The 27,657-nt window shown below is 37.8% G+C and overlaps 1 protein-coding gene across 2 annotated transcripts in view; it reads right to left on the reverse strand.

Annotated features, from left to right (window-relative positions):
- BTBD9 (BTB domain containing 9) overlaps positions 1 to 27,657 on the reverse strand; it is a 419,931-nt gene that overhangs the window by 374,640 nt on the left and 17,634 nt on the right. For both annotated transcript variants that reach the window (XM_047858828.1, XM_047858829.1), the window contains exons 2-4: positions 7,353 to 7,564; positions 3,449 to 3,812; positions 1,876 to 2,140 (exon numbers count right to left, since the gene is read on the reverse strand). In XM_047858828.1, coding sequence (XP_047714784.1) covers positions 1,876 to 2,140; positions 3,449 to 3,812; positions 7,353 to 7,537 — 814 coding nt within the window. In that variant the 5' untranslated portion in view covers positions 7,538 to 7,564. The remainder of the gene's footprint in view (positions 1 to 1,875; positions 2,141 to 3,448; positions 3,813 to 7,352; positions 7,565 to 27,657) is intronic.

Genomic DNA, 27,657 nt, shown 5'->3' on the forward strand with positions numbered 1-27,657 from the left:
TGTCTGAGCCAAGGTCAAGGAAAAGATCATTCAGGGAAATGACTAACATGAGACAGAACTCAGAGTACTAAGATGTTCCAGAAACCCTCAAACTCAGTAAGTCTAAAAACAAGCTCAGCATCTTTGGAGAACTACCACATTTCATCAATTCTAAGACAGAGTTTTTCAAATTTTAACATTTCTGAAGTTGAGACACAGACATGATGGTATGTTATGGTTTAATTGGCAATACTGTTTCCTTTCTTAGTGGTACATAACACAATGGGACCTCAAAACTTCTGGTTTCTTAGATTGGATAAAATATGGTTAACTTCCTCCTAAACTTAATCCTCAGATTTAAATCCCTTAAATCACCAAGATCTGATTTTTTTAGAATATAAAATTTCCATCTTCCCTACTACCACTCTAGTTTATCAACCTTACACAAGTCAGACACCTACCCAGCTGGTCTCCCTGAATCGTTTTTCACTATTTCAAATCAACAAGTATTACATCATGGATCAATCTTTCAAGACCACCACCATACTCATGTCTCTCTTCCTCTTGAAAATTACCTTCTGGTTGTGTATAAGCCAGATCCCAAGCTACTTTGAAAGACTTCTATGATTTTGCCTGAGCAGACCATTACAGCCTGTGTTGTTTATCAATGCAAGCCTTCTACCTCTAGCTGAGCTCTCCTGATGACGGTCCTTGAAATGTCCCACCTCGGCTCTCAGTCATAACCAGTCCTCCCCTGTGAATACACTCTGCCCCAATACCCCTCGCATCAAATGTTAGGATTCATCTCAGGCTTCATAATCTCCATGAAATCTCCCTCAACCCTTCTGAACCTAGGTTCCCTTTAGAAGTTCACAGCATGTGCTCGTCTTAAACACTGTTGTACTGAACTTTTCATGGGAGTAGATCTTATTTCCACAAGGAAATTAAAAAGGCTCAAATGCAGAGACTATTTTGCATTTACACACACAGCGTAGTGGTTAATTACACAGCCTACCTAGTAGGTTTGACTCTCAGCTCTGTATCTTTCTGTGTGACCTTCAGCAAATTATTTAACCTCTCTGTGCTTCAGTTTCCTCATTTGTGAAATGGAGCCAATAATGGTAGCTACTTCAAAGGGTTGTTTTGAGAATTAAATGATCATGTAGAGGGGCGCCTGGGTGGCTCAGTAGGGTGAGTGTCTGACTTCAGCTCAGATCGTATCTCGCGATTCATGAGTTTGCGTCCCATCTCAAGTTCTGTGCTAACAGCTCCGAGCCTGGAGCCTGCTTTGGATTCTGTGTCTCCCTCTCTCTCTGCCCCGCCTCCACTTGCACTTGTCTCTCTCTCTCTCTCTCTCTCTCTCTCTCTCTCTCTCTCTCTCAAAAATAAACATTTAAAAAAATGATCATGTAGAACTATTACTGATATATATAAGCACCTTGTAAGTGTTAACCACTATTATATTTATTAATAAGAAAAATCACATAAGTGTTGGAAATGTAACACAAGTGTTAGCTACTATTATTATTTAGAATATCCGTGTTCACAGGACCTAAAATAGTAAGCGTGTAGCACATACTCAGTGCTGATGTGATGAAGGAAGGCACGAAAGGTCTTAGCATGAGAAGCTGTTTGGAAAAGTGTCTATTTCTGACATTTTAGGGAACAGCTAAAGAAATCCATCCAGAAATGGCAAGAAATCACTACTTTGGGGTCTGCAAGGGCTCACCAGTCTCTGGAGGAATTAAGAGGAGAACAACAGGAAACAGAGCTGTATGTTCTCAGACCCACTCACCACATATACCTGCAACTAGAGTTTTGTGGCTCGTTTTGTAGCTGAAACTATCAGACGAGGGAGAAAACTTCCTAAGGAATGCAGGATAAGCAGGTACTCACTGAGCATGCCTCTGTAATTGAGGTCCATATCCCGGCTCTCAGATCGAACTTTAATAGCATCCAGAATGGCATCAGGAGACAACAGTCCTGAAGGCCTCACAACATTCAGAAGTTCAGTGAGGCTCATCAGAGGCAAACGCACAGCCTGCATGATTTCAGCATGATTCTCCTTTGAATTGTGCTTACACCAATTTAACAAGGCTAGGAAGATATCTTTTTCGGGAGCTGCAAATGAATCTCTTAATACGATGTTTAAAAGTGCTGTCTGAAAAGGACAAAACAAAAAATTCCAGTTATCAAGGAGCTCAACCATGTGTATGATCAATCAGCAAAATGTTACAGGACTGCAGGTATCACTTATATCTCAGCAACTCTCTTTGACCATCTTCTTTCTTTAACCTTCGTGCCATATATTCTCTTGCCCATAAGGGCTCCATGAATAGCCATGGGCATCTTTAACCACTACACCAAATGTCTAATTTTTCCAACACATCCTCTGTGCACCTATCTTCAATAAAACAAGAAGAAAAATGGCAGCATGGGGAGCTGTCATTCCATGCAGGTTCTTCAGGAGAGTTTACATTTAGAAATCAGTCAGCGGTGCCTGGGTGGCTCAGTCGGCTGAGAGTCCGACTTCGGCTCAGGTCATGATCTCGCATTCGTGGGTTTGAGCTCCACATTGGGCTCTGTGCTGACAGCTCAGAGCCTGGAGCCTACTTTGGATTCTGTGTCTCCCTCTTTCTCTCTGCCCTTTCCCTCTTCACATGCTGTCTCTGTCTCTCAAAAAAAAAAAAAAGTTAAAAATTTTTTTAAGTCAGTAAGATACAGCTGGAATTTAAAATTCGAAATCTTTTGCTCCACAGCATTACTGCACTCCCATATTTTTGGTTCTCAGATCTCTAGACTGACCTCCAGTAACCTTGGTGTGACCCTTGAAGACCCTTACCTCTAAAAAGTAAGTAGGATAATAAAAATCATAGTTTACACTCAAGCCAAAATACATAGCTTTTCAAATAGGTTTTTTCATGTGAAATATTCAGGTTCTAGGACGAACACAAAAAAGGAAAGGAGAGACAACCACCAGGGTTCAGAGAATGATTTTGAGCAAAATAGTGTGACTATTTTTTTCAGCCAGCAAAACAAAACAAAACAAAATAGCAGTGACTTAAAGACACCCAATGATACATCAGATCTCTTTTATGAATTTTCCCTCCCATAATATAGAATTATTAGTTGCACTCTGTTGGAAAAATACAAAACCAAAACATAGTATGCAACACCACAAAGGAACCTATTTGACTATCATCACACTGATGATACCGCTCTGTAGCACAGTCTCTTTTACACATAGAACCTACCAGAAGAATCTTAAAAAAGAAACCAAAAGCAATTTGCCTCTCTTTTATATGATCTACACAGAGTCTCAGTAGCCAGAGGCAGGTGGCTAGACAGATGACCTCTTCTAGTCCAATGATTTTTACTTTTTTTAATCTCAGTCTATTGCTCTACTCTTACAGCACAGATCTAAATTGTACAGGGCATGCCTGTGAAGTTCTTGCAGATGATGACACACCTTAGAAAGGGAGAGGAAGCCTTCACTTGAGAGCACCTCCTGAGCATTTCTGTCCATAAACAAGCAGCACATGCAAGTTAACTTGGGAAGTGAGTAGAGGCTGGCAACATCAAAAGTCATGCAGACATTCTGAATGTTAAGTATGGTGCAGAGATACTCAGAGGTAGAGTCCTCCAGCTCTGGAAATCCATATTTATGAGCTAGGCTCAGAAAGTCCAGCAACACCTCCTCCTTCTCATCTGTCAGCGTTGCCCGCCCGGTGTAGATGTATTTTAGCAGCATTGTGAATGCTTCTGCAGTGGTGTCTTGAAGAGGGATTTCTGCTTCAGGCTGAGATTCTCGCATCCCACCATACAGTAACGCTCTGCACATGAGAGAAGAAATGCGTAAGGAAAACCTCCAATAAGATTTGCCACAATATCATGAAACGATGGTTAGCAGCATTATGCAAACGTAAATTTGTTTAGTGACACAAAGATTCAAGTGAAGAAATGCATAGTAATCACTTTATTTCTCTAAAGGAAGAGAAATTATTTATATAAACTATTTTGGATTAATTCCATAAACAATTGGACTAATGAAATTATCTTGAGACCTCAAATATGTAATAAACATTCATTAAACAGAAAGATGAAAGTACTCTTTTGAAAGGAACAGCAAAATCCGTATAAACATATTAAAGATAGATAAGGATGTTTAAAAAATAAAAATCTGTAGGAAAAGATATAATCAGATAAAAACAATTACAGACACTCAGGTGCCATTCTCCCCTGTCAGACTGGCAGAAATTAAAAATCCTGTTAACTATTCAGTGCTGCAAAAGCAATAGAAAAACAAGTTCTCTCATGCACTGCTTTGAGCCTATAAATAGGCGCCCTTTTGGAGAAAGTAATTTAAGTAATCTGTTAGGACTCAATTCTAGAGAAATAATACAGCAAAGCAAAGATACATCTTAAGAATGTACACTGAAACAATGAAAATGTTGAAAAAAAATTTTAAATGTCCATCAACAGAAATGCACTTAAAAAAATGGATATATGCATTCTATACAGCTATTACAGAGATAAAGAAGATCAATATATACAGTCTTGGAAGATGTCCAGGATACGGTAGATAAGTCAAGTTGCAGACCCACATGGGTTGCATGGAAAAAAGCATATACCACATAATTATATGTGTATGCACATAGGTAATATGGATATGTCTATTTATGTTGAGAAAAATCAGGGGAAATTCATCTTACACTATTAACAAGAGGTTGTCTCTGGGGAATGGGATTAGATGGCTGGTAGGGAAGGACTTCCATTTGTTACTTTATAAATTAAAAATGAAACTGGTGATGGGATTATGGGTGATTTAACTTTTTTTTTTCTCCTGTCTTTTCAGTATTTTTCAGATTAAAAAAAATCCCCATATTATTGCTTATCTGCTCATCTAAAAAATGAAAACCAGACAATCCAGGCAGGCAATGAATTTGAATTTCTACTTCTATTACTACAGGAGGAATAATATGAGCCAATTAAACCTCTAATCCATCAGGAAAGAAAGGGCAGCCAGAGGAGGACCAGGGAGGAGTGCAGAAAAGGACAGTACAAGTGAGAAAGGAAATGTGTAAAAGTGAAAACAAGACAATAAGGGGGGGAAAAGAGACTCCCCCTGCTCCTAAGATTCTCAGAGCAGGACTAGCATTTCAAGGGTTCCCTCCAATACCTGCTGGAACTTCTCCCACCCTCCCCAGGCCTTGGCATTCTGGCTTGCCTCAGGGCAACAGCTGAAACCATCCAGGCAAAGATTCACAAATATTCTGAGCATACTTCTTCACCCGGTTATATACTCTGCCTAAAAACACTCTTAAAGGTTTTCAATAATCCAGAGAGCACCCCACCATGACCTTAAAATTACTAGATTAAAGAATACTTTCCTAGGGAGGGCTCGCCAAGACTTACTCCCCCTGCAGAGTGATCCATGGTATTTACCTAAATTCTCAATACTTTAAAAGTGGTTTTCATGGGGCTCCCTTAGAACACTAAATATGAACCCCCAACTTGTGAAAAATCCCCTCTTGTACAGTTAGTTTGTCCTTATGTGGGAATTGATAGGCTTTATGACAACACTAGGGCCTCTCCTAAATTTCCTTTGCATATGAACAGTGTCTGCAATGAGAATCTAAGACAGCTTTGGTAATGACTCTGAGTTCAGCCTAGTGAGCCATCAGAGATTATAAATGTTTAATATCCACAAAGAGACACCAAGAACAAGTTCAGTAAGCGAGGGGAGTACATTCCATTCATTCAAAATGATCTTCAAATTTCTAAAAGTATGTGAGTTTCTTTTAAGAATATCCTGAACATTTAAAGGTACCCACACACAGTTGTCTCAAATCATTTTTGAAAGAAGAGAGGCATATAATATTAACAAATATAAAACATAAGGCTGAAAAGTTCTGACCTAATAAGGAATGGTCTCTCAAACACTTTAATAGTAATGAGTGGACCAAAAGTAAGAAAAGGGACAGAAACACAAAGGAAAAGTGTGCAGAGGACAGAGGCTGGTAACGAATAATGACTAGACCAAGGCCAGCAGTCAGGGTTGAGCTGACCACCAGCAGGGGGAGTAGGACAGTGTGCGCTCTCTTTTCGAAGCTCCTGGCTTTATCGACAGTGGCATTTTATATGTACAAAATGGAATGCTCTAAAAATGTTTAAAATGTACTAAACACGTTCTAGATAAATGGTAAATATTTCCAAGAGACTCACTTCACAACAGTGTGTGTGTGTGACTCTAGATACTGTTTTGTTGACTTACTTAACTCTAATTGTAAAAATCAGACTACAGTTTTCACTAGAAGGTAACTGAAATTTTCTCTAAGCCTTTGGCATCTTAATTTTTAGATATCAAGTTTCCTAGGTAAATCCATGATTTTATGGATATGGACTCCATGAACTCCAAGGATTTATCAAGGATAAATTATCACTCAGTCTATAATTCAGTGGTGATTCCCATTTAACAATTATTAGGTAAAATGTAGAGTCATTAGAGCTTAGCTTAACAATCTTAAGCCTGGAAGCTAAAGGTCTGAGTAACAGACAACAGTTATGTATAAGGAGGATTTTAAAAAAAAATTTTTTTAATGTTTATTTATTTTTGAGAGAGAGAGAGAGAGAACTTGTGCAAACAGGGGAGGGGCAGAGAGAGGGAGACACAGAATATGAAGCAGGCTCCAGACTCTGAACTGTCAGCACAGAGCCCAATGTGGGGCTCAAATTCACAAACCTAAGCAAACTAACCTAAACTGAAGTTGGACACCTAACTGAATGAGACACCCAGGCACCCCAAGGAGGATTTTTTTACATTAGTCCATAAATATTTTGCTTAGTTTTAATTCTAATGTAACTATGAAACTTCCTTTCAATAAATGAATTCCCTTTAATCTAATGGGATTGCCAAATGCGTATCTTAGAGATAGATCTGTTGGGTTACCTGAGTCTCAGTGGTCTGAAACTAAGAGGTATACATATTTACTAGCAAGTCCAGAGGTCAGTCTACCCACACAACAAGAAGCCTATCTGCCAATAAATCAATAAATCAGCTGAAGTTCAGCTGTGAGAAGCAGGTGAGGGCAACAAAGATTCAGCCTGAGAAATATTCTCAAGACCTTGAAAAATGGTTGGTGTGAGACTGTCTAGCCTGGAAAGCCTTCTATCCCGCTAATTCTCAGATGGTTTCTGAAGGAAAAGGTGATTAAAAAGTAACAAAAAGTCTACAAAGATGGAATTCTTATAGATGCTGAATTGAAAGACTGCTAGAATTTATTGTTATGCTTTGTTACATAATTGTCATAGAGTAGAAAATACCAGTGTTTTCCACAAGTAACTTGAATCTTCAAAAAGTAATATACACTTACCGAAAATATTGGCACCTCGCTGCCAAAATTACCCTGTGGGCAGGAAAGCGTTTCTTTTCCACAACAAATGTGACGTCGCCATATTCTTCCCCTATCAGCAAGGCACCAATATGTTCAGACAAAATGTGCACATGATCAATTTCGCCCACAGCAGTAAAGGGGCGAAGAGGGTGACTGTTACTCATCTTGTAGAACAGGTGATATTCGCTGATCTGTTATATAAAGGAGGGATAAGAATTAGTGGGGGAGAGGGAAGTATACTTAGAAAATCACATACCACAAACATAGCTAAGCAAGAATTTAAAGTACTTTAAAAAAAATTCACATGAGAGAGATTTTATCATTACTGGTATCTTTATCAACCAATTTATTCTGGGAAGTAATTGAGCCTGACTCCATTAATTCCATTCCCTTCAATGTCTTATCACACTAGGAAAACAAAAATGCCAGGTCTTCCAATACAAAAGAACTTGGAGCCATCATATTCTAGAAAACTATGCCCAGATACAGCCCCCTTATTTATCAGACCCTCAGGAAAGGAAAATCAACAACCAGAAGAAATCCTCTTTATAGCATAGATCTATTCAATGAGGTTGGGTATCACTAACTATACCCAGTTGAAAAGTCATCCAGGCATATATCTAGACCTAAATCACAAACAGAATAAACTAAGTCATCAGATTTCAAATAATTTCAGGGATTTTGGTCTGAAAATATCTTAAATATTTTATAAAAAATAACCTGACATTAATGAAATCTTAACCCTCCCTCAAAAAAAAAATAACCCCAATATTTTTCTCAAGACTGTAATTTCTAGTATAAACTTGCAGCTCTGATGGTAAGATTGCTTACCAAAACATCATTACATTTAATCTCATTTATAGGCACTTCCTTGCTTTTGCATGCAATGCTTTCCTACAGATGTAACTGAAAATCAAAGGGCTGAAACATCATTAATAGATTTACCTGTTTGAAAGGGGAGTTATGTTCTTTGAAAGCTAAAAGTGTTTATATTCTCCAATCTCTCCAATATTTGCAGGTACAATGTTTTTAAGGGTAAGTTACCCAGCAAGTGAGTAAGAGCATTCACTGGCATTCAGGTGCCCAAGGTGGAAATGTGGCTGACAGCTCAGCCTCTATTGCTACCCTTCTAATGCACCAGAGACTAGGGGAATGTGCCTTCTTCACTACACGTCCACACCTTCTTGAACTCTCCACTTGGACCAGGATTAAAGCTTAAGCCACTCCAATCTTTAAACTTCCGTATCTAGATCCATTATTAGCAAGGTGTACAAAAAATGGCCTTAATCCCCAGATACTGCAGTGAAAGATCCTCACAGACCAGGTTCCCCAGTTACTTGCTACTCCATGTTCACCCCCAGCAGACAGAGCACCAGCAAGGACAGCGACACAGAAGGACATGGAGGATGAGTGAGGCAAGGAGACACCTGCCCCAGGTAAATGGACAAGTTCCTGGCCCCTTATCGTAGCAGCATCAGAGGTCTAACAGCATAGTTCCCTAGTTGCCAAGGCAAATTCCTCTTCTTCAACTGCAATCTCCATTTGAAAGCCTTAAAAACTGAATCATCTCCAGTCACCTGTGTATGAAAGACCAAATTCAGCTTGAGCGTCAGCAAATAATGCATGATTCGATTGTTTAATGCAAGATACAACAGTCTAATAGAGGAGTTGGCAAACTTTCTGCAAAGGGTCAGATAGTAAATATTTTAGGCTTTGCAAGCTATACGGTGTCTGTACAGATCACTGAAGCCAAAAACAGCCATAGACAGTAAGTAATGAATGTGCACGGCTATGTTCCAATAAAATTATTTACAGAAAAGGGACAGATAGAACTCTCAAGACTATAGTTTGCCAAACCGTGCTCTAACATATGATCAAAGATTGTACTCTAGACAAAGGATCAGACTGTTTTCTAGTTTTTGATTTCTGGCTGGGTTACCCAATCAATGTTCAAAGTAACACGGTTATTTTCTGTGTTAGCCATGAAATTGTGGAATCTACTGGGAGCTGACTTCAAAATCTCACTCCTCTTCAACATGAATTCTCACATCACTATCCCATATTTCAGGGATGGTGCGTGGCTCTAAACAAAACAGACTCTTTCTCTGCCTGAACAAATGCTATGCATATACCAGTGACTATATTCTCTGGTATAATATTCTCTTAAATTTTTATCTAGGTCATAAGTGAGACTAAGTGACTATTAATGAGAAATGACTGATTTTTGGTTAACTAGCACAAAGATAAATTTTTAATTCTTCAACTGATACATAATAAACATTAACATTACATTTATAAATATCTTAATAGGTTCTCCAGATCTGTACTTCTAATACATACAATTTCATTTTGCTAAATTTATGGTTTAATTATGCTTTTCTGACTATCCACTTACTACGGAATAAATACAATTTTTATTAGCCATGTAGAAATAATTTAATTAGACCAGAGATTGTCAATGAGCTTACGCACACTGGAATCACATGAGGAGTTTTAAAAAAGGGAGGCGGGGGCGGGGGAGGGGGTGCGGAGAGATGCTTGAACCCTACCCATCAGAAATTCTGATTCAATTGGTCTGGAATGTGGAATCACTTTCCAGAAGTTGATTTTAATGAGCAGGCCGAAAAGGAGCCACTGATTTAGACTCTGTTGTCGTATGGTCACATAGCTTACTCTGATGCACAAATATACAAACAAAATTTATGCTGAGAAAGTTCATTGAGGGTTTGATTCCGTTTTGAATCTTACTGCAAAGAGGCAAATGATTCTAACAAAATTACCAATGCCACAGCTTATAAACAAAAAATATTTGAAAATATTTTTGCCCAATGCCCTAGATTATTTACAAAGTAATAGTTTGGGCCCACCCACCTGCATTTTAAAAGGCCTGTTTTAGAAACATACACCAATAAAGTTAATTTTTTAAACTGCTGATTTTAATTTGATAAATAAAATGGGGAAAATGTTAAAGTTAATGGAGCAAAACTGTTTCTTGACTTGTTTCTTAAGCCCTAAACCTTATTCTGCCATTATCGACATATGTGATCTTTGACAAATTTTCTAACTTCAATTAGACTGTTTCCACACCTGTAATGACATGGTTATAGGCTTTTTTTAAAGTTATATTTTATAACTCTGCTACCGCCTTTTAATATCAGTGTCTTGGCCTGACATATGAAATCAACTCTGTGACTCAGCATTTGATTGTAACTCATGACTGTGATTTATTACAGCCAAAGAATACAAAGCAAAATTAGCAAAGGTTTTGAAAAAGCATATGGGACAAAGTTTGAGAACAAGACATAATCTGCCAAGGGTCCTCTCCCAGTGGAATTACATGGGACATGCTTAATGCCCCCAGCAACAAGTTGTGACAGCACGTTAAATGCTGCCAACCAGGAAGCTTGTTAGAGGCTTGATGCCCTGGGGATTTTTTTTTTTTTTTATTTTTTCAACGTTTATTTATTTTTGGGACAGAGAGAGACAGAGCATGAACGGGGGAGGGGCAGAGAGAGAGGGAGACACAGAATCAGAAACAGGCTCCAGGCTCTGAGCCATCAGCCCAGAGCCTGATGCGGGGCTTGAACTCCCGGACCGCGAGATCATGACCTGGCTGAAGTCAGACGCTCAACCAACTGTGCTACCCAGGCGCCCCGATGCCCTGGGGATTTATAATGGGGGCTGTTTCAATAGTAAGCCCCTGCCTAGCATGTATCCAAATTCCAGACTCCCAGAAGGACTAGAGTTCAATACAGACCATACTGTTTTTACAAACTGCTTAGAGTGAGCCACTCTTATCAGCTGGTGGCAGGAACACTTTTAAAATCTAAGTTTCCATCTAGATGCCAGACAAGGGCCAACCTTGCAGTTCAGTCCTTCTATGTTAGCCATTTTCTGTATAGTTCCAGAAACAATGAGAGGATCTAATGATGTTAGCAAAAGCAATGAAAACAAGGAATTTATTTAAAAGCCTATCTGATGTACTTCTTGAATCTTAGATTTGGCCTGGAGAGAGGAATACCAAGAAAACAGCCTACCTTACCTGCCCAAATGTATTCTTGACCCTGGACCTCCCATTATGCCAGATCCAAATAGTTTTAGGGACAGCTTTCTTCAAAATTTCAAGCATCAGATAATTCCAGTGTTATTTAAACAATTCCTACACATGGGAAGAAGTAGTTTTCTGCTGCTTCTTACGAAGCCAATTTAACCCTGACAGGAAGATGCGACCATATCTACAAACTCAAAAACCATCATAAATAACAAAAATCCTATGTAAAACATAGAAAACAGAATTAAGCAGAACAATTCATGACAGAGTAAGTCAATTCCAAGAATGACAGACGAATATTAAGAAAAATAAGTCCTCAAATTAAAAGGCCAAAGTGGAAAAAAAATCATCATATAATTAGCTCAATAAAAGCTAAAATATTTTTAAACAATCACTACTAAATTTATTTTTAAAAGTTCTAATTGAATAGGAATAAAAGTATATTTCCTTTTATTAGGATACTAATACTTCCTTAACTTGATATATACACATAGTTCAACCGTAACGGATATAAGCATCTAATTAATAATAAAACACTAGAACCATTCCTAGAAAGATCAGAAATAAGACAAGGATGTCTACTCTTACCACTATTAACATTTTTCAGAAACAAAAGACAATGCAATTAATTAATTGAACCAAGTGAAAGTTAAATGGATTAGAAAACAAAGGGGCAAAATAATCACTATTTGCAGATAATCTGATTCCCCATATGAAAAATCCATGAGATGGAACTGGAGAGTGTTATGCTAAGTGAAATAAGCCATACAGAGAAAGACAGATACCATATGGTTTCACTCTTATGTGGATCCTGAGAAACTTAACAGAAACCCATGGGGGAGGGAAAGGGGGAAAAAAAAAAGAGGTTAGAGTGGAAGAGAGCCAAAGCATAAGAGACTCTTAAAAACTGAGAACAAGGGCGCCTGGGTGGCGCAGTCGGTTGAGCGTCCGACTTCAGCCAGGTCACGATCTCGCGGCCTGTGAGTTCGAGCCCCGCGTCGGGCTCTGGGCTGATGGCTCAGAGCCTGGAGCCTGTTTCCGATTCTGTGTCTCCCTCTCTCTCTGACCCTCCCCCGTTCATGCTCTGTCTCTCTCTGTCCCAAAAATAAATTAAAAAAAAAACAAAACTGAGAACAAACTGAGGGTTGATGGGGGGTGGCAGGGAGGGGAGGGTGGATGATGGGTATTGAGGAGGGCACCTTTTGGGATGAGCACTGGGTGTTGTATGGAAACCAATTTGACAATAAACTTCATATATTGAAAAAAAAAAGAGGTAAGAAATAATCTTCGAATTGTAACATAATTTTAAGAAGTCTGTCCTAACATGTTCTTACTATAGACATAGTTCTAAGGATTCTCTCTCCTCTGTGCACTTTGTGCTTCTATGTTAAAGAACCAGAGAGTGCATCAACATAGTTTTTTTTAAATATTTTTTCTGAAATCATCTCTCCTTTTTAAATAAATAATCAAATTAAAAAAAAAGAAAAATCCATGAGAATCAACTGAAAAAAAATAAAGGAGGAATCAACTGAAAAAAATAAAATCAACTGAAAGAAAATAAAGGAGGTTCACTAAAGTAATCTCAAAAAATTATTATATGAAAATATATAGCATCCTTCCACACCAAAACCACCAGCTAGAAAATATAAAGAAAAAGACTTGCAATTTATAATTGCAAACCCATCCAATACTTGGGAATAAATTCATAGAATAAGTAAATTATCGAAGTCTATGAAAGAATTTAGGAGAAATAAATGAAGAGACATACATTGTTTGGACATAGAAAGATTCAATGTTTAAAGAGATCTATCACCCCTAAATCACCATATGAAAAATTCTATTGTACTTTAAATTGTGAACACAAAATGTTTTGAAACCTCAAAATTCAAGAAAACATTCTTGGTAGGGATAACACAGTTAAATAACAATAATTTGGTAAATGGGCACAGACAAAAAAGTTGACACTGAGAAGTAAGAATTTTATATTTATCAAGAGGTGTTTCAGGTTGAGAAACACAGTTCTAATTAATACAGGAATTAAAAGTAATCCTGATCACAATCACAACAGAGTTTTTAAATTAAGTTGGGATAAAGGAGTTCATCTGGAAGAATAAATATGAAATTTGGTGTGTGTGTGTGTGTGTGTGTGTGTGTGTGTGTGTGTGTGTGTATTCTGGAAAAAAAAAACAGTGGGGGCCCAGCTTAGTGGATGAGAAAGCAAATCATAAATTAGAGCAATTAGAACAATGTCATATTAGAGACAGATCACTGGAACACATTAGGCCACAAATAAACTATGCACAGGAATTCACTACAAATATATGTATACACACACACACACACACACACACACAGCATTTCTATTCAGTAGTGGGAAATATGGATTTTTTTCAATAAAAGATGTTGGCTAGCCATTTGTAAAAAGTAACCTGGATATTCACACAAGAACACAAAATTAAATGCATAAGGATGTCAACCTCAGCACTTTCTGTAACACTAAAAAATTGGAATAAACGTAAATGCTCATTTAAAGGTAATTAGATAAACAAATAATGGTAAATCTATAGAGTAGAATAGTATATAATGATTTAAAAAGAATAAATTTAGATACCATTGACATTGAAAAAAATCTGAAATATATGTATTTATGTGGAAAAAGGCAAGCTGCAAAACAGTACTAGAGTAAAATGTTATTCCGTTAAATAAAGTCTTAAAAAGCAAACGTCAAATTGTTAACAAGAGTTATTAATAACCCAATGGATCAGGGTTAATTAATGTGAAAATTTTAAATAGCACACTACATAGCTTTGTAATGTTTAAAATTTTATAAGATTTTTCATTTATAAAACTTTATACAAATATTTCAGTAACTTTGGCCACTAAAATTACAAAATAAATTAGTTCAGGTATGAGACAGCAAGTGTTTTAATTTGCCACAATGAGTAGTACCTGATTTAGCGACTAAAAACAGTAAGCAGAGGGACTATATATTATCTCTACAGATGAAAATTAATTAACAACTTGGAGACAAGGACAAAAAGTTCATTACACTAAGACAGACATTACGCCCAAGGCAGGAATGATTATCAGATACCTGGGTAGCATGGCCTACTAGGGCACTGTATCTGATATATCCCAACTAAAGGTCTTCACCTTAGAGGTTTTCAGTTCGACTTTTTCTAGACTGAAGGCACATTGTTTCAGATGCAAACAGTGCTCTGAGATTTGCTCCTGTTGACAGCCCCAGTCTAAATTTGCTGACGTTCACAGGATAAGGCAAGGGTAATCTATTCACTCAAGCTGTTCCTTCAAGGTGGGAGGAAAGAGAACAGGAAGGCAGAGGGAATACGGACAGACCTACTAGGAGAGGGCAAGAATACCACCACCAGAAAATGGCACCATTCGTGAGAGCATATAGTTAATATGATTAATTGAGGGTTCCAGGACTTCATATGGATTTATTTACATGGGATTGTGGTATAGAAACAACACTCTTTTTCATGGTTGGGTAACGTTCATGGGTTCGAGTGCATAAAAAAAAAAAAAGACGACAAATGCAGCAGTACTAATATTCTAAGGGTTATTGACTGTTTACTATGCAATAAGAAACCCACACCCATTTGTTCAAACCAAAATAATAAACAATGTCCATCAATAAAATGAGATCACCATGTGTCGTTTTTAACACTGTAATGTTATAATTACTTCTTAAGGAGTCTGAAAACAAACAAACAAACAAACAAGCTTACCTAAATATCAGTTTCTTTACTTAAAGCTCACTTCTGAAAGAACTGCTTACAAACTTTTAAGAAGGGCTTTCCACCACATTTTTTAGAATTAAAGTTTATTTTCCAGTGTTTAATCAGGACATAGACAAAGAGCAAAGTTCCACCAGGTGGAGATGCCAAGGAGTCCTTGAATGCTGTATAAATCCCCCTGGGAAGCCCTGTTGGCCCCGCCTATTTCCTGGCTGAAAGGCCTTTACGGCTAAAAAGACCTTCTGCTCTTTAATTACAAAATATAAATGATCTTTCTCTTGAGGAAAGCAATGGCATTTACAAGCATATGGTTTAGCAATTTCTTTCTGCTCTTGGTACCCATGTGGTGTGTAACTTGAAGTAGTATTCCTTAAACTTTAAATTAATATCGCCTGGGGAGATAAAAGATATCCTGTCTGCATCTTAAGCACTGTCAAAAAAATCACATTCTACTTTCTCATGGGAGGGATACCTCACTTCTTTTGATATATACTCTACCCTTGTCATCCAAAAGTCTGAATAAACAGGTGTAGGCTGCCCATATTGGTAGGTGTAACCTTGATTCTGATATTCTGCAAATCTAATCCTAAACCTTGCAGAGTCCTGTCACTGGGGCAGTAAGGGCCGTGTGAGAAGCACAACTGTGTCTCACAGGCATTTTCTGGCTTCAGGATGCCCGAAACGTCTTTCCCTGGGAAAGATGAAATGATTTCTAACATCCAGTCCCAGTCCAAATTCCTGTCACTCTATGATTTTATACGTTTGTAAATAAATGTTTATGGATATACACAGTTTGGAATACTAAAGAACTATATTATAACAAGACCATTTAACAAGATTATTTTATCGAAGTGTATATAACTCCATTTACCAATTACCACATTGATTCTCCACTTTGTCAAGGGACAAACTAGTTTCTGAATCTGTATATGATTCATCTGATAAAAGACTTATTGAAGAAAAAAATAGGTTTATTGAGCTCTCTTCTATGATACAGGCCCAGTGCTAGGTGACAGGAACACCAAGATTAATAAAAGATAAAGTCGCTACCTTTGAAGAGCTCACTGTCTGCTGAGGAAGCTAGGACTTCGGAAGACAAATAATAACTAATTCTAGAACTAGGAAGCCATGATTTTATGATGTTCAGAAAGTAAAATACAGCCATCTTCTGTAAGTACCACACTAAAGCAACCACAACTATGCTAAACAGGTTAATAAATGAACAGGAACTCAGAAAATTATGTTATATCCCTGTATCAGAGTAAAAGTTAATATTCAAACAACTGGCTACTTTTCTCCAAAAAGGGATGTTCACATCCCAGAGCAAGTACAATACAAGCCATAGGAATTTGGTGAGAAAGCCTTAACGCTTCTACTGACATTCATTTTTAACCTAGAAAAATGGGAGGGAAAATTAAGCTTTAGTAATCTTTAATATGTAGATGAACATTGCCTTCTCTCATGATCTGCATGTCAAAAACACTCACTTGTCTAGGATAAGTAAGCATCTAGGGAATTCAACAAAGACATATGGCTCAGGAAGTATACTCATTTGCTCAAGTAAGTATCAGGTTTACTTGTGCCTGCTTATGTGAATTTTCCAAATGTTATCTGGTTTTTAATTAAATTATTGCTCACAAAATGACAAATGGACTAAAAAAGGTTCCTGCAAGGAAACCGCTGATTGAAGATAATGGAACAATGCCAAAACAACAAGTAAATGCCCATTATGATAATTCTACTCCTAGTAATCAGATTTTATAATACGTCCTAGAGATCTAATGCATACTACAGTGAATATAGACAACAAATTGTATTATAACCATCAAACTTGCTAAGACATTAGAATTTAATTATTGCAACTACTAAAAACAAATGCTAATCATGTAACATGATAAAGGTGGTAATTATGGCTACAATGGCAATCATATTACAACATGCAAACATATCAAATTAACACGTTACACACCTTAAGTCTATATGATGTTATATGTCAAATATGTTTCAGTAAAAAAGTGACCTCCAAATTTGAAATAATCAAGAAGATCATTTGAAATATACACTATTATTAACAATGAACTTCCAGGGGCGCCTGGGTGGCTCACTCGGTTGAGCATCCAACTCTATTTCGGCTCAGGTCATGATCTCAGGGTTTGTGGGATTGAACCCCGTTTTGGGCTCTGAGCTGACAGTGCAGAGCCTGCTTGGGATTCTCTCTCTCCCCCTCTCTCTCTGCCCCCTCCCTGATCACACTGTCTCTCTCTCTCAAAATAAATAAACTTAAAAAAAAAATCAACAACGAACCTTCATACAAAAGGCATTAAAACATATGTTGAACAAACATTGGTTGAATGCTTTAACCCAAAAGAAGTTTAAAACAAAATTACAATCTAGTAGCAAATTAACTATTTTGCAGTAGGACACAGAAAGTACCTTTTACCTAATAATAATGGTTACGATTTACAGTGGACTTACTATAAGCCAGGCAGACTCTTAAGTATTTTATACACGCCATCTTATCTAATATTCAAAGAACTAGCTTAGGAAAGTACTGTTTTTAATTCTATTTTACAGATAGGAAATTGAGACACAGACAAGATGAGGCACTAGTCCAAGGGCACAGACAATAAACAGCACATCCAAACCAATGTCTGTCAAAGGCCTGAACTAACAAGAGCTATGCCACAGTGACATGGAAGAAATCAGAAATGACTCTATGATTCCTGCCAACTAGCTTCCCTGACCAGCAGTCCTCAAATTCTTTTCAAGACACCCTGTTTAGATTAGGTAAAATATGCCTTGGCTGATAGAATGAAGTGTCATTTTTCAAGCCAGCTTTTGGAGATTATGTACACATCTGCTTTACTAATATAGGGAGAATAATTCAGATTTTAACTGAATGTAGTTAAATTCTAATTACTGAAAAATTACAGACCAAGAATATTGTTAATACAAATATGCATCCATGTACAGTACAGGGTTAAGAGAAAATCTATAACAAACTAAGCTGACAATGATACAACTGAACAGCAATTTATAATAAAAAAACAAGAATAGAAACAACTGTGAAAAGTACAACCAACCCAACATACACTGATAATATGGATCTCTCTGAAAATGTAAAATAATTCTAACTTAAGCATGTTCATACATGGAACAGGAGCTTTGCAATGTTGCTACAGACTACACAGTAGCCAGAATTATTAGCAGAATATAAAATTGTATACCTGAAAGTAAAATAACACTGTATGTTAATTGTACTTGAATTAAAAAAGAATTTTTTTAAAAAGGTACTGAGAGCACCATGTCATTTATCCAGATATATATTAAAATACTGTTAATATTAAAAAAATTAAAATCCTTTCTAGACTCTAGTATTATGCTAATGTGGGTTTATGAATGCCGTTTTGCATACCCTTAACACTTCACTTGATTGGTTTTTAATAAGTTGCCAAAGGATATATATAAATGAAAGACTATGAGATCAACTGACACTTGCCAATATTTTTTGATCAGGGCTCACCAGTGGCCTTGGTCATTTTTGAGAAGCATTCTCCTAAATAAGGCAATGCTTCTGGCTCAGTTTGGCAATGATATCTAATTTTGTGGTGGTTGGGGGAACCTATTCTATTACTCCATCACAAAATATCTAAGATTCCCAAGGCAAAAACAGCCTAGTATATAATTTACAGTATTAATTTTATTTTCTGTCTTCAGTTTCTCTGGCTCCAATCTCTAAAACAATCTTTCCCAAATACCTGCAAACAAACAAAAGCGTTTAAATCAGCTATCCTAGAACAAAAATATCAAATGACCCAAGGGAGCTTCCTTCTGTTGTTTTAAAGTTTCCCTAAATCCTGAAACTTCTTCTTTCTTCCCTAAAAGTACTTTCTTAAGCTTATGCTCCAGAAAAGCATAAGGTGAAACTTACTATCAGATTTTATTAACCTAAGTTCTGAATGTTTACCCAAAGACATGCATTATCCAGCTACCAACTTCCCTCAGTCTCTCAGGTCGTGTTTGTTCTACTGTTTAAGTCCCTGTAAGGCAACCATCTAAAAGATGGGATGACTTTTGGGAATGACAAGTCACAGGCTACAACTCTAAGAAGTGACTATCACTTATACTTCTCAGAGTTTATATAAACATCCTTTTTCAGGTGCTCAGTCTTATTGGTCCCAAGTCCATTGAAGACTGCATGAACTGTACGCTGGGAGCAAAAAAATATATATGCACCTAGAGCCAAAAAGCAATGAATAAGTCATGATGAGTGCAGAGGTTATTAGTTGTAATAATATTTGAAAATACAGGACAAGCCATTTCTGTTTAATTTCTTCAGTGGCAACTTATGGGTCTATAATATTTTGCCCAGATTTAAATTATATGATATTTTCCTAATTAATAAACATTATAGCATGAACTCCCATTAAAGCAGTAGAATAATCAATTGCAACAATTTAATTTCTTTGTAGCAAAGCTACTGTGAACATTTGCATTACTGTCTGTGTAAAGGAAATTGGCTTTTCATTTGTAGATGTTATAAAAATGTTCTACTGTGCATACTTTGATGCAGTTTGTTAAACCCCATATCCAGGCTACTTTCTGTGAGCTGTGAATTTAAAAAAAGATCAAGTCTTAGAAGTCAGTCCACCTAAAAATCTTGACTTATAAGTTTATTTGTTGCCATTCTAGAACATAGTCTAAAGGAAATGTTCACAATTGATACTAGTCTTCCTTTTGTTTTTTTCCCCCTTTTCTCTTTAGTTTTATGAGCATTGTCTTTATTCCTTCAACATAGCATTCTCTACAGCAATGAAAAAAAAAAGAATAAAAATCAGAGTAATTATCATCCTGCAGACTAGGAGTTACTGTCTGAAATGACAGCCACTGCTCCAAATCTATAGCCAAATCCAAAGCTATAGTGCATATGTAAGAATAAGGGAACGAACAGCACATGTCAAGCAAACAACCTTCATTTAGCAACAGAAAAACTTAGCCAAAAGTTCAAGTTCATGTCTCTCGAGCTTAGGAAAATTGACCTTTCCTGTAAAACTGTCATCCTGTCATGTTCCAAACAATCTTCCCCTAAATCTTCCACAAACCCCTGTGAATACGCAAATATGTGCCCTGTCTTTCACCCTCTTCTGGTGCATGTATAAACTTCACTTACGCTGTGGGAGCATAAAACCCATAAAAAAAAAAAAAAAAAAAAAAGAGAGAGAGAGAGAGAATACTGTATTTTTTTTTCATTCTGTTTTAGAACAAAGACTCTAAAGGATAGTATATGGGTCTTCTATATTCTATACACTAATACCCCCAAGATGCTACTGAATAATTGATGAGCTTATGATTAGACTGCCATCCTCAGTTTTGAACAACATTCATGGACCAAATTTAATTCATATCTAATATCGAATTCTATCTCTTTTATCATGATAAAAATATGCATCAAGGCTGATCTCTGTTCCTTAGAATTTCATCAGCTGTTTCTTTACCTAAAGTCATAATCTTGATATGTGACCAGCTCAGCTACAGCACCAACTTGGGATATCACTGACACAAATTCTCATAGCCCATCAAGAAAAGATACTAAGACCATGCCTTTATAAGAGAAACAAGGCTACAATGCAGGCACCTAAGGAATAAATATAGTCACACAAGAGGAGAATCTATTCATACTTTAGAAGCACAATATTTCTGAAGGTCATTTCTAAGAGAAAAAAATATACTGTGATTAATAAAGTTTTTAACGCTATTAAGTTAGATTTCATTTCATTGAAGCGGTATTATATTATTTGACAAACACAAAATGATCAAATGTAGCAGAAATGCTCTAAGTTTATAAAGAAAGAAGCAGCTTATGTTTTACTTGGCCACCCAGGTAGGGTTTAGCTGCTGTTGAGGAAACAAGATTCTTAAAACACTGTGCAGAACCATGAGTATATCTAAAGTAACCCATACACCCTGTAGATAAGGTGAGTTTTAAATAATGGAAGAAGGTCACTTTTTAAGGATATTAAGTAAAAGATGTTCCATGCAGATAAGATGGCAAAGGCAGGAGTCTTGGGGTAATATCTGCAAATATGAGACTGAAAAGTAAGTTTGTTTTGATTAATAACAGAGAAGAGATAGAAACAGATACACAGTCTGGTAGAACCTCACAATATAAAATGTGTCTAAAACTAAGATGCCTCCAAGGGAACACAGATCTAAGACTGGGAAGTACTCATAAGTTCTGCTGGGTTAGATCTAGGCAAACCATTTCCAGTTTCTACCTTGGAAAAGGAGTGGGAGGGGGTAGGCTACATTCTGTGATAACTTCAAGTTCTAAAATTCTATAGCTAAATCATATGTGTAGAAGCCATGCTCTTATATATTGTTAGAAGTATAACAAACTGGTTCAGCTTTGTGGAGGTTAGTTTGGCAGAATCTGCCAAATTCTTAAATATATACTTCCTATAACTCCACAATTGTACTTCCAGGGATATAGAAAAAGTTATTAATTTAGCATTGTTTGTAATAGCAAAAAGTTGGGGGACTAAACGTCCATGACTGCAGCAAATGGGAAATAACAGCAATAACCTCTGGGGAGGGGAGGGGCTGGAGGCCCTCAAGGGAAAGAGCAGGAAGTTTTACATTTAAACTCATTGTACTTCTAAAGTGTTTCCTTCTATTAAAACAATAACTGAGGGGCGCCTGGGTGGCGCAGTCGGTTAAGCGTCCGACTTCAGCCAGGTCACGATCTCGCGGTTTGTGAGTTCGAGCCCCGCGTCGGGCTCTGGGCTGATGGCTCAGAGCCTGGAGCCTGTTTCCAATTCTGTGTCTCCCTCTCTCTCTGCCCCTCCCCCGTTCATGCTCTGTCTCTCTCTGTCCCCCCCCCCCCAAAAAAATAAATAAACGTTGAAAAAAAAATTAAAAAAAAAACAATAACTGATTTATCTTTTACATAAACGGTATTTCAATAAACTTTAAAAAGTAGAAACTTAAAAAAGGTGGTAAGATATTTTTATCAAAAGGCTTTTAAGAAAAGGATGAAAACACAAGATCTGACTTGTACTTTACTGAGAAGCAATGTGAGTAGAAATGAGCAAATTCTGATGCACAGAGAAATTTAGTAAATAACAGATTTTTAGGAGTTACCTGAAAATGAGTTACAACACAAAATCCTAGAGAGCAGTAACTAGGTATTGCTCCCTGGTGTTCCACAAGGACAACATTCAATCAATAAATATTACATTGAAATGATCCAAGCATAGGCTGTAGGCTATAGACCCAAATGTACAACTGTGTCATTCTTGGGGATCAAGGATAAAAATATATGTGCTCATCTTAAAAACATCTCTCAGGGTGCCTGGGTGGCTCACTCTGTTAAGTGGCTGACTTCAGCTCAGCTCATGATCTCACATTTCGTGAGTTCGAGCCTCACGTCGGGCTCTGTGCTGACAGCTCAGAGCCTGGAGCCTGCTTCAGATACTGTGTCTCCCTCTCTCTCTGCCCCTCCCCCAGTCATGCTGTCTCTGTCTCTCAAAAATAAAGATTAAAAAAAAAATTAAACAAAAAAACCATCTCTTGGGGCTCCTGCGTGGCTCAGTCAGTTAAGCATCTGACTCTTGACTTCAGCTCAGGTGATGATCTCACAGTTCGTGGGATTAAGCCTGCATTGGCCTATGCACTGAGCATGGAGCCTGCTTGAGATTCTCTCTACCTCTTTCTCTCTCTCCGTCTGTTCCTCCCCCACCCTCACAGGGGAGCATGCTCTCTCAAAATAAATTAAAAATCTTTAATTTAAAAAAAATCTCAAAATAAATTAAAAATCTTTAATTAAAAAAAAAAATCTCTCAACTACTTACAATCAAATGTTTTCATCAACAAGTTTTCCCTCCCCCTAATATTCAGCAGGTATTTGATTTCCTAATTTCCACTTTACTGTCTACGGTTACACTCCTGTATCATACTTTGCATACTGTTTCTCATATTTCTCAAATTCTTTCAAATATTTTTAAACTTACAAAACCACTTTATTATACAACACCTTTCTTGGTGTCCTCTAAGTCTCTAGTGATGCATAGCTTTTTCAATAGTAAATGCCATACGTACTTTTATAGAATATAAACAAACATGAACAACAGTATAAACCTGAGAAGAGCCAACATTCCCTTAAAATCTTTAATCTATCATTATTCTATTTTTCCATTCATAAAAATATAAAAATCCTGTTGATGTGCTTTTAGCCAATAGACAGGTTTGCATTTTCCGAACAAAGGAAGTCCATTCTTTCTATACTTCTACATTATTTAGCTTGTTAGGATGAGCCTGTGTTGGTTAATTATAAGGGGTAGGACCAAACCAGAAGCAAGTGTATGAAGGAAATGATTCAAATAGTTCTATAGATACTTGCTTCTCAGCCAATCTTCAACAACTGGTGAAGGCTTACTAGGAACCTAGGTACAGTGGGAAGAAAGTAACAGGTGATGAACATTACCCATAAATAGGAACTAAAAAAGTTCATTATTCTTCTTTCTGTGCTTTAACAGATCATTGATCTGTGACTTAAAGATCATAAAGCAAATGATAACTATAATTTCCTCTCCAATCTTCCCCACAATGTATGAAAGACAACATTCCAAAAACAAGTTTTTAGAAACCTCAGGAGGCTTAAGTCTTTTCCATAGAAACAATGTTGCAATATCTGATGGGCCAGTCACAAAAGCTTGTTTAGTCCCAAAGCATCTTAAGGAATGGACCACTATGAAAATAAGCCAAAGAGTAACAATATGGGAAAATGCTGAGTCTCAATTTGGAAAGAAAAAAGATACCTTACTGGCTGGCTTCAGGGAAAAAAACAGAGGAAACTCTTCTCTACCTGTTCCTGTTCACCGGTCAGACCCAGGAATTACTACTCTGCTTTCTTCCCTTTCAGTTGCCTCATCTGCTGATTTCCAGCACGTTTTTTTCTCTCTCTAGTTGACTAAAGCAATAGAAAGTGCTCGGAACTTTCATCCACCTCTGGAGCTGCATTAGCCAAAATGGTAGCCACTCATCACATGTGGCTATTGAGCACCTGAAATGTGCGAGTCCAAACTGAGGTGTACTGTACGTATAAAATATACACTGTATTTCAAAGACACAGTAAAACATCTCATTTACTTTTCTATCTTGAGTAGATGTTGAAATTATAATATGAGAGATATACTGGGCTTAATAAAGTATTTTTAGGATCGCCTGGGTGGTTCAGTGGTTAAGCATCTGACTTCGCTTTAGGTCATGATCTCACAGTCGGTGAATTCAAGTCCCGCACTAGGCTCGCTGCTGTCAGTGCAGAGCCTGCTTCAGATCCTCTGTTCCCTTCTCTCCCTGCCCCTCCCCACTCATATTTTCCTTCCCTCCCTCCCTCCCTCCCTCCCTCTCTCTCTCTCTCTGAAAAATAAACAAACATTATAAAGTTTTAATTTTTAAATTAATTTTCTTCAGATCCTCTGTTCCCTTTTCTCCCTGCCTCTCCCCCACTCATATTTTCCCTCCCCCTCTCTCTGAAAAATAAACATTATAAATTTTTAATTTTTAAATTAATTTTACCTATTTTTATTCTTCAACATGGTTACTAGAAAATTTTGGATTACAAGCATGGCTTGCATTTGTAGCTCACCTTATATTTCTATTAGATAGTTTTCTGATAGAAATATAGAATTTCTATAAGATAGTTTATCTTAGGAAAGGCAGTAAAGAGTATCTCAAGTCACTCTGCCTGAGTTCAAATCTTGGCACCACCATATACTACTGTGTAAGCTTTGACACATTACTTAACCTCTTTCTAAGCCTCTGTTTTCTCTTCTGTAAACATGGCAATAAGAAAATGCTACCTTGGAGGCTGTTGGTAGAATTAAATGAGGTAAAGAAAAGCAAATACTATGGTAACTGGCACATAATAAATGCTCAGTAAATATCTACCACTACTATCATTACTACTACAACTACTACTATTATTACGATTCACTACCAGTCCGTGATGAAGAAAAGGACAAAGACACAAATGGGTAGAGAGATGGAGAGAAGTTACAAATATGGACTGTCCGGAGAGATTTCTCTGTTTAAATTTAAAGAGGCAGCCCAGAAAGGACCAAGTCCACTTTGCCATACAGGCAAAGAACTAAACCTAGGCTAGCATCAGCTCCCAAAGACACAGCCCATGTGGAGACCCGCATTACTCAACGGCAGGCAGTATCTAGGTATTTCCAGGACATTCTCTTTCCAGTGAAAGATGTCAGGGAAAGTGTGGGAACAAGTAGTTAAAGGCACTGCCACTCTTGTAGCAGTGTAAGGACCCTTAGCCTTGACTCTGGGAGACATGGACTTGCTGACAAGGTATCAGCCAATCATTTCTCCTCTGGCTACTGGCTACTTTGTAAGTGAGAAGAAAGGGCTACAAATTCTCTGAAGTCCCTGCCAGCTATGAATATTCTTCTCCCCTCTTTCCAAAAGGGCTGCAGAGCAAGAGTAGCTTCATAAGAGTCCCATCACCACCACCGTAAAAACATCCAACTCCGGCATAGATGTTGCCTTCCCACTTGTCGAGCCTCTAGTGAAAGCCAGGGATGTAGACTTGATGGCTTTTCTGAGACGCCACTGTCTTCTCTCAGACAACCAGGACTTTTACTGCTGGCACTTTTTATATTCCCCTCGTCTGGCTAATTCTGTCTCTTCTTTCAAGGCTCAGAACAGGTTTCATGCCTTTCAGCAAGAGCCTTCACTGATGTTGCCAATCTGGGTCAGGCGCCCTTTTTACATGCTATTTCCCTCGATCACTGCCCCCATTACAACACACTAGGATTTTATTATACACCTGCCTTGTTGGTCAGTAAACTCACAGAGGGCAACAACCATGACATGGTGCCTAGAGGTACTCAACAAATACCGAGTGAACATAACATCTCCTTCCTCTTTATATTCCCAGAATCTAATACGGTGTCAGACATACTTAAGTCCTCAAAATTAACCAAAAAGTTCATATAGATACTAACAGACCCCTTCTCCGAATTCCAGACTCCTATATAGTGCCTACTTTACATCTTCACTTGGGTTACCTCAGAAGTACTTCAAAACTCACTTCATACTCTCTATGTCCTCTCTCCCATGAAAAAACTGTCCCCATGCAGAGCTGCCAGCTCAATGAACCCAATTCGAGAAACCAGAACGACACCTCCCTTAAGCTCACTTTCCCTCCCTAATCCAGCAGGAAGTCTTTCGGTTTTACTTCCTAAATGAACTCTGAAATCGACTCACTTCATGGCAAGTTCTATGCTACCATTCGAGTCCACGCCATGCTTGTCTCTCACTAGGACCATCACTTAGCTCCTAACTGATCTCCCTGCTTCCACTCCAAACCATCCTCCACACAGCAGCCAGACCGGAATCTCTCAAATTTTAAAACTGATTATGAACCATCTCCTTCAACCCCTCCCTTTAGGACACCCACTCTCGCTTAAAACCCTTTAAGTGGCTTCCCAATGCTCTTAACATGAAAGAACAACAGAAAAAAAGAAAAAAAAAAACACAATTAACGAGGCCTTCAAGACTTGTGGAATCTGCCTCCTAACTATGCAGTTATTTCCACTAATGTTCCCTCACTTGACAAGCTCCCTTACATCATGGAGCCTTGGCATAAGTTGTTCCCCTTCTGGGACTACCTTTCGTCTTTCACCTTCCATCTCCCAGGTGCCACTTCCTCAAGGCAGCCTTCCTTGACTTCAGTCTAGTCTGGGTCCCTCGTCCTCTACACTCATACACCGTAATCATTTCCTTCACAGAATTCATCTCTTTGTGTTTATACATCAGCCCTCCCCCTGACAGGCCATTTCTCAACACAAACCTTATGAAAATGTGTATCAGACTGGTCGCCCTATTGCTTACAACTCTTCAACGCCTTCCTATCTCACGTTAAATAAAAATCATACCCTTTAACATGGCTCTGCATGCACTATGACCAAGCACCTCCCCAAACTTATTTCCTACCCTCCTCCTCATACATTCTAGTCCAGCCACTCTGGTCTTGCCTTCCTTAAACACAGACAAGCTGGTCTCTGAACTCAGGGCCCTTATAATTATGTCCGCACTACCAGAATATTTTGTCCTCAGAGACCACTACTGACTACTCACCATTCAGGTATCTGCTCCCTGATCACCTCACCTAAAGGAACATCCACCCTCCACCCCACTTCTAACCCTCTATTCTGTTTTATTTTCTTCACTGCACCTATCACTAGAAGATAACCTCCCTGGGAGCAAAGACTACCCTGTTCATCTCAGTGCCTAGAAAAATACCTGTTGCACAGTAGACAACACCTATACACATGCTTAAAATAGCTAGCAGGTCCTGTTTCAAATAAGTGAGGTCCATTGACATAGATAAGAGACAGAGGTATGAAGATTTGATACCAGTGGCCATGCAGTAGGCGAAATTGTAAGACAGCCCCCGTGA

Source organism: Prionailurus viverrinus, chromosome B2 (genome assembly GCF_022837055.1).
Source record: "Prionailurus viverrinus isolate Anna chromosome B2, UM_Priviv_1.0, whole genome shotgun sequence".
Taxonomy (NCBI): Eukaryota; Metazoa; Chordata; class Mammalia; order Carnivora; family Felidae; genus Prionailurus; species Prionailurus viverrinus.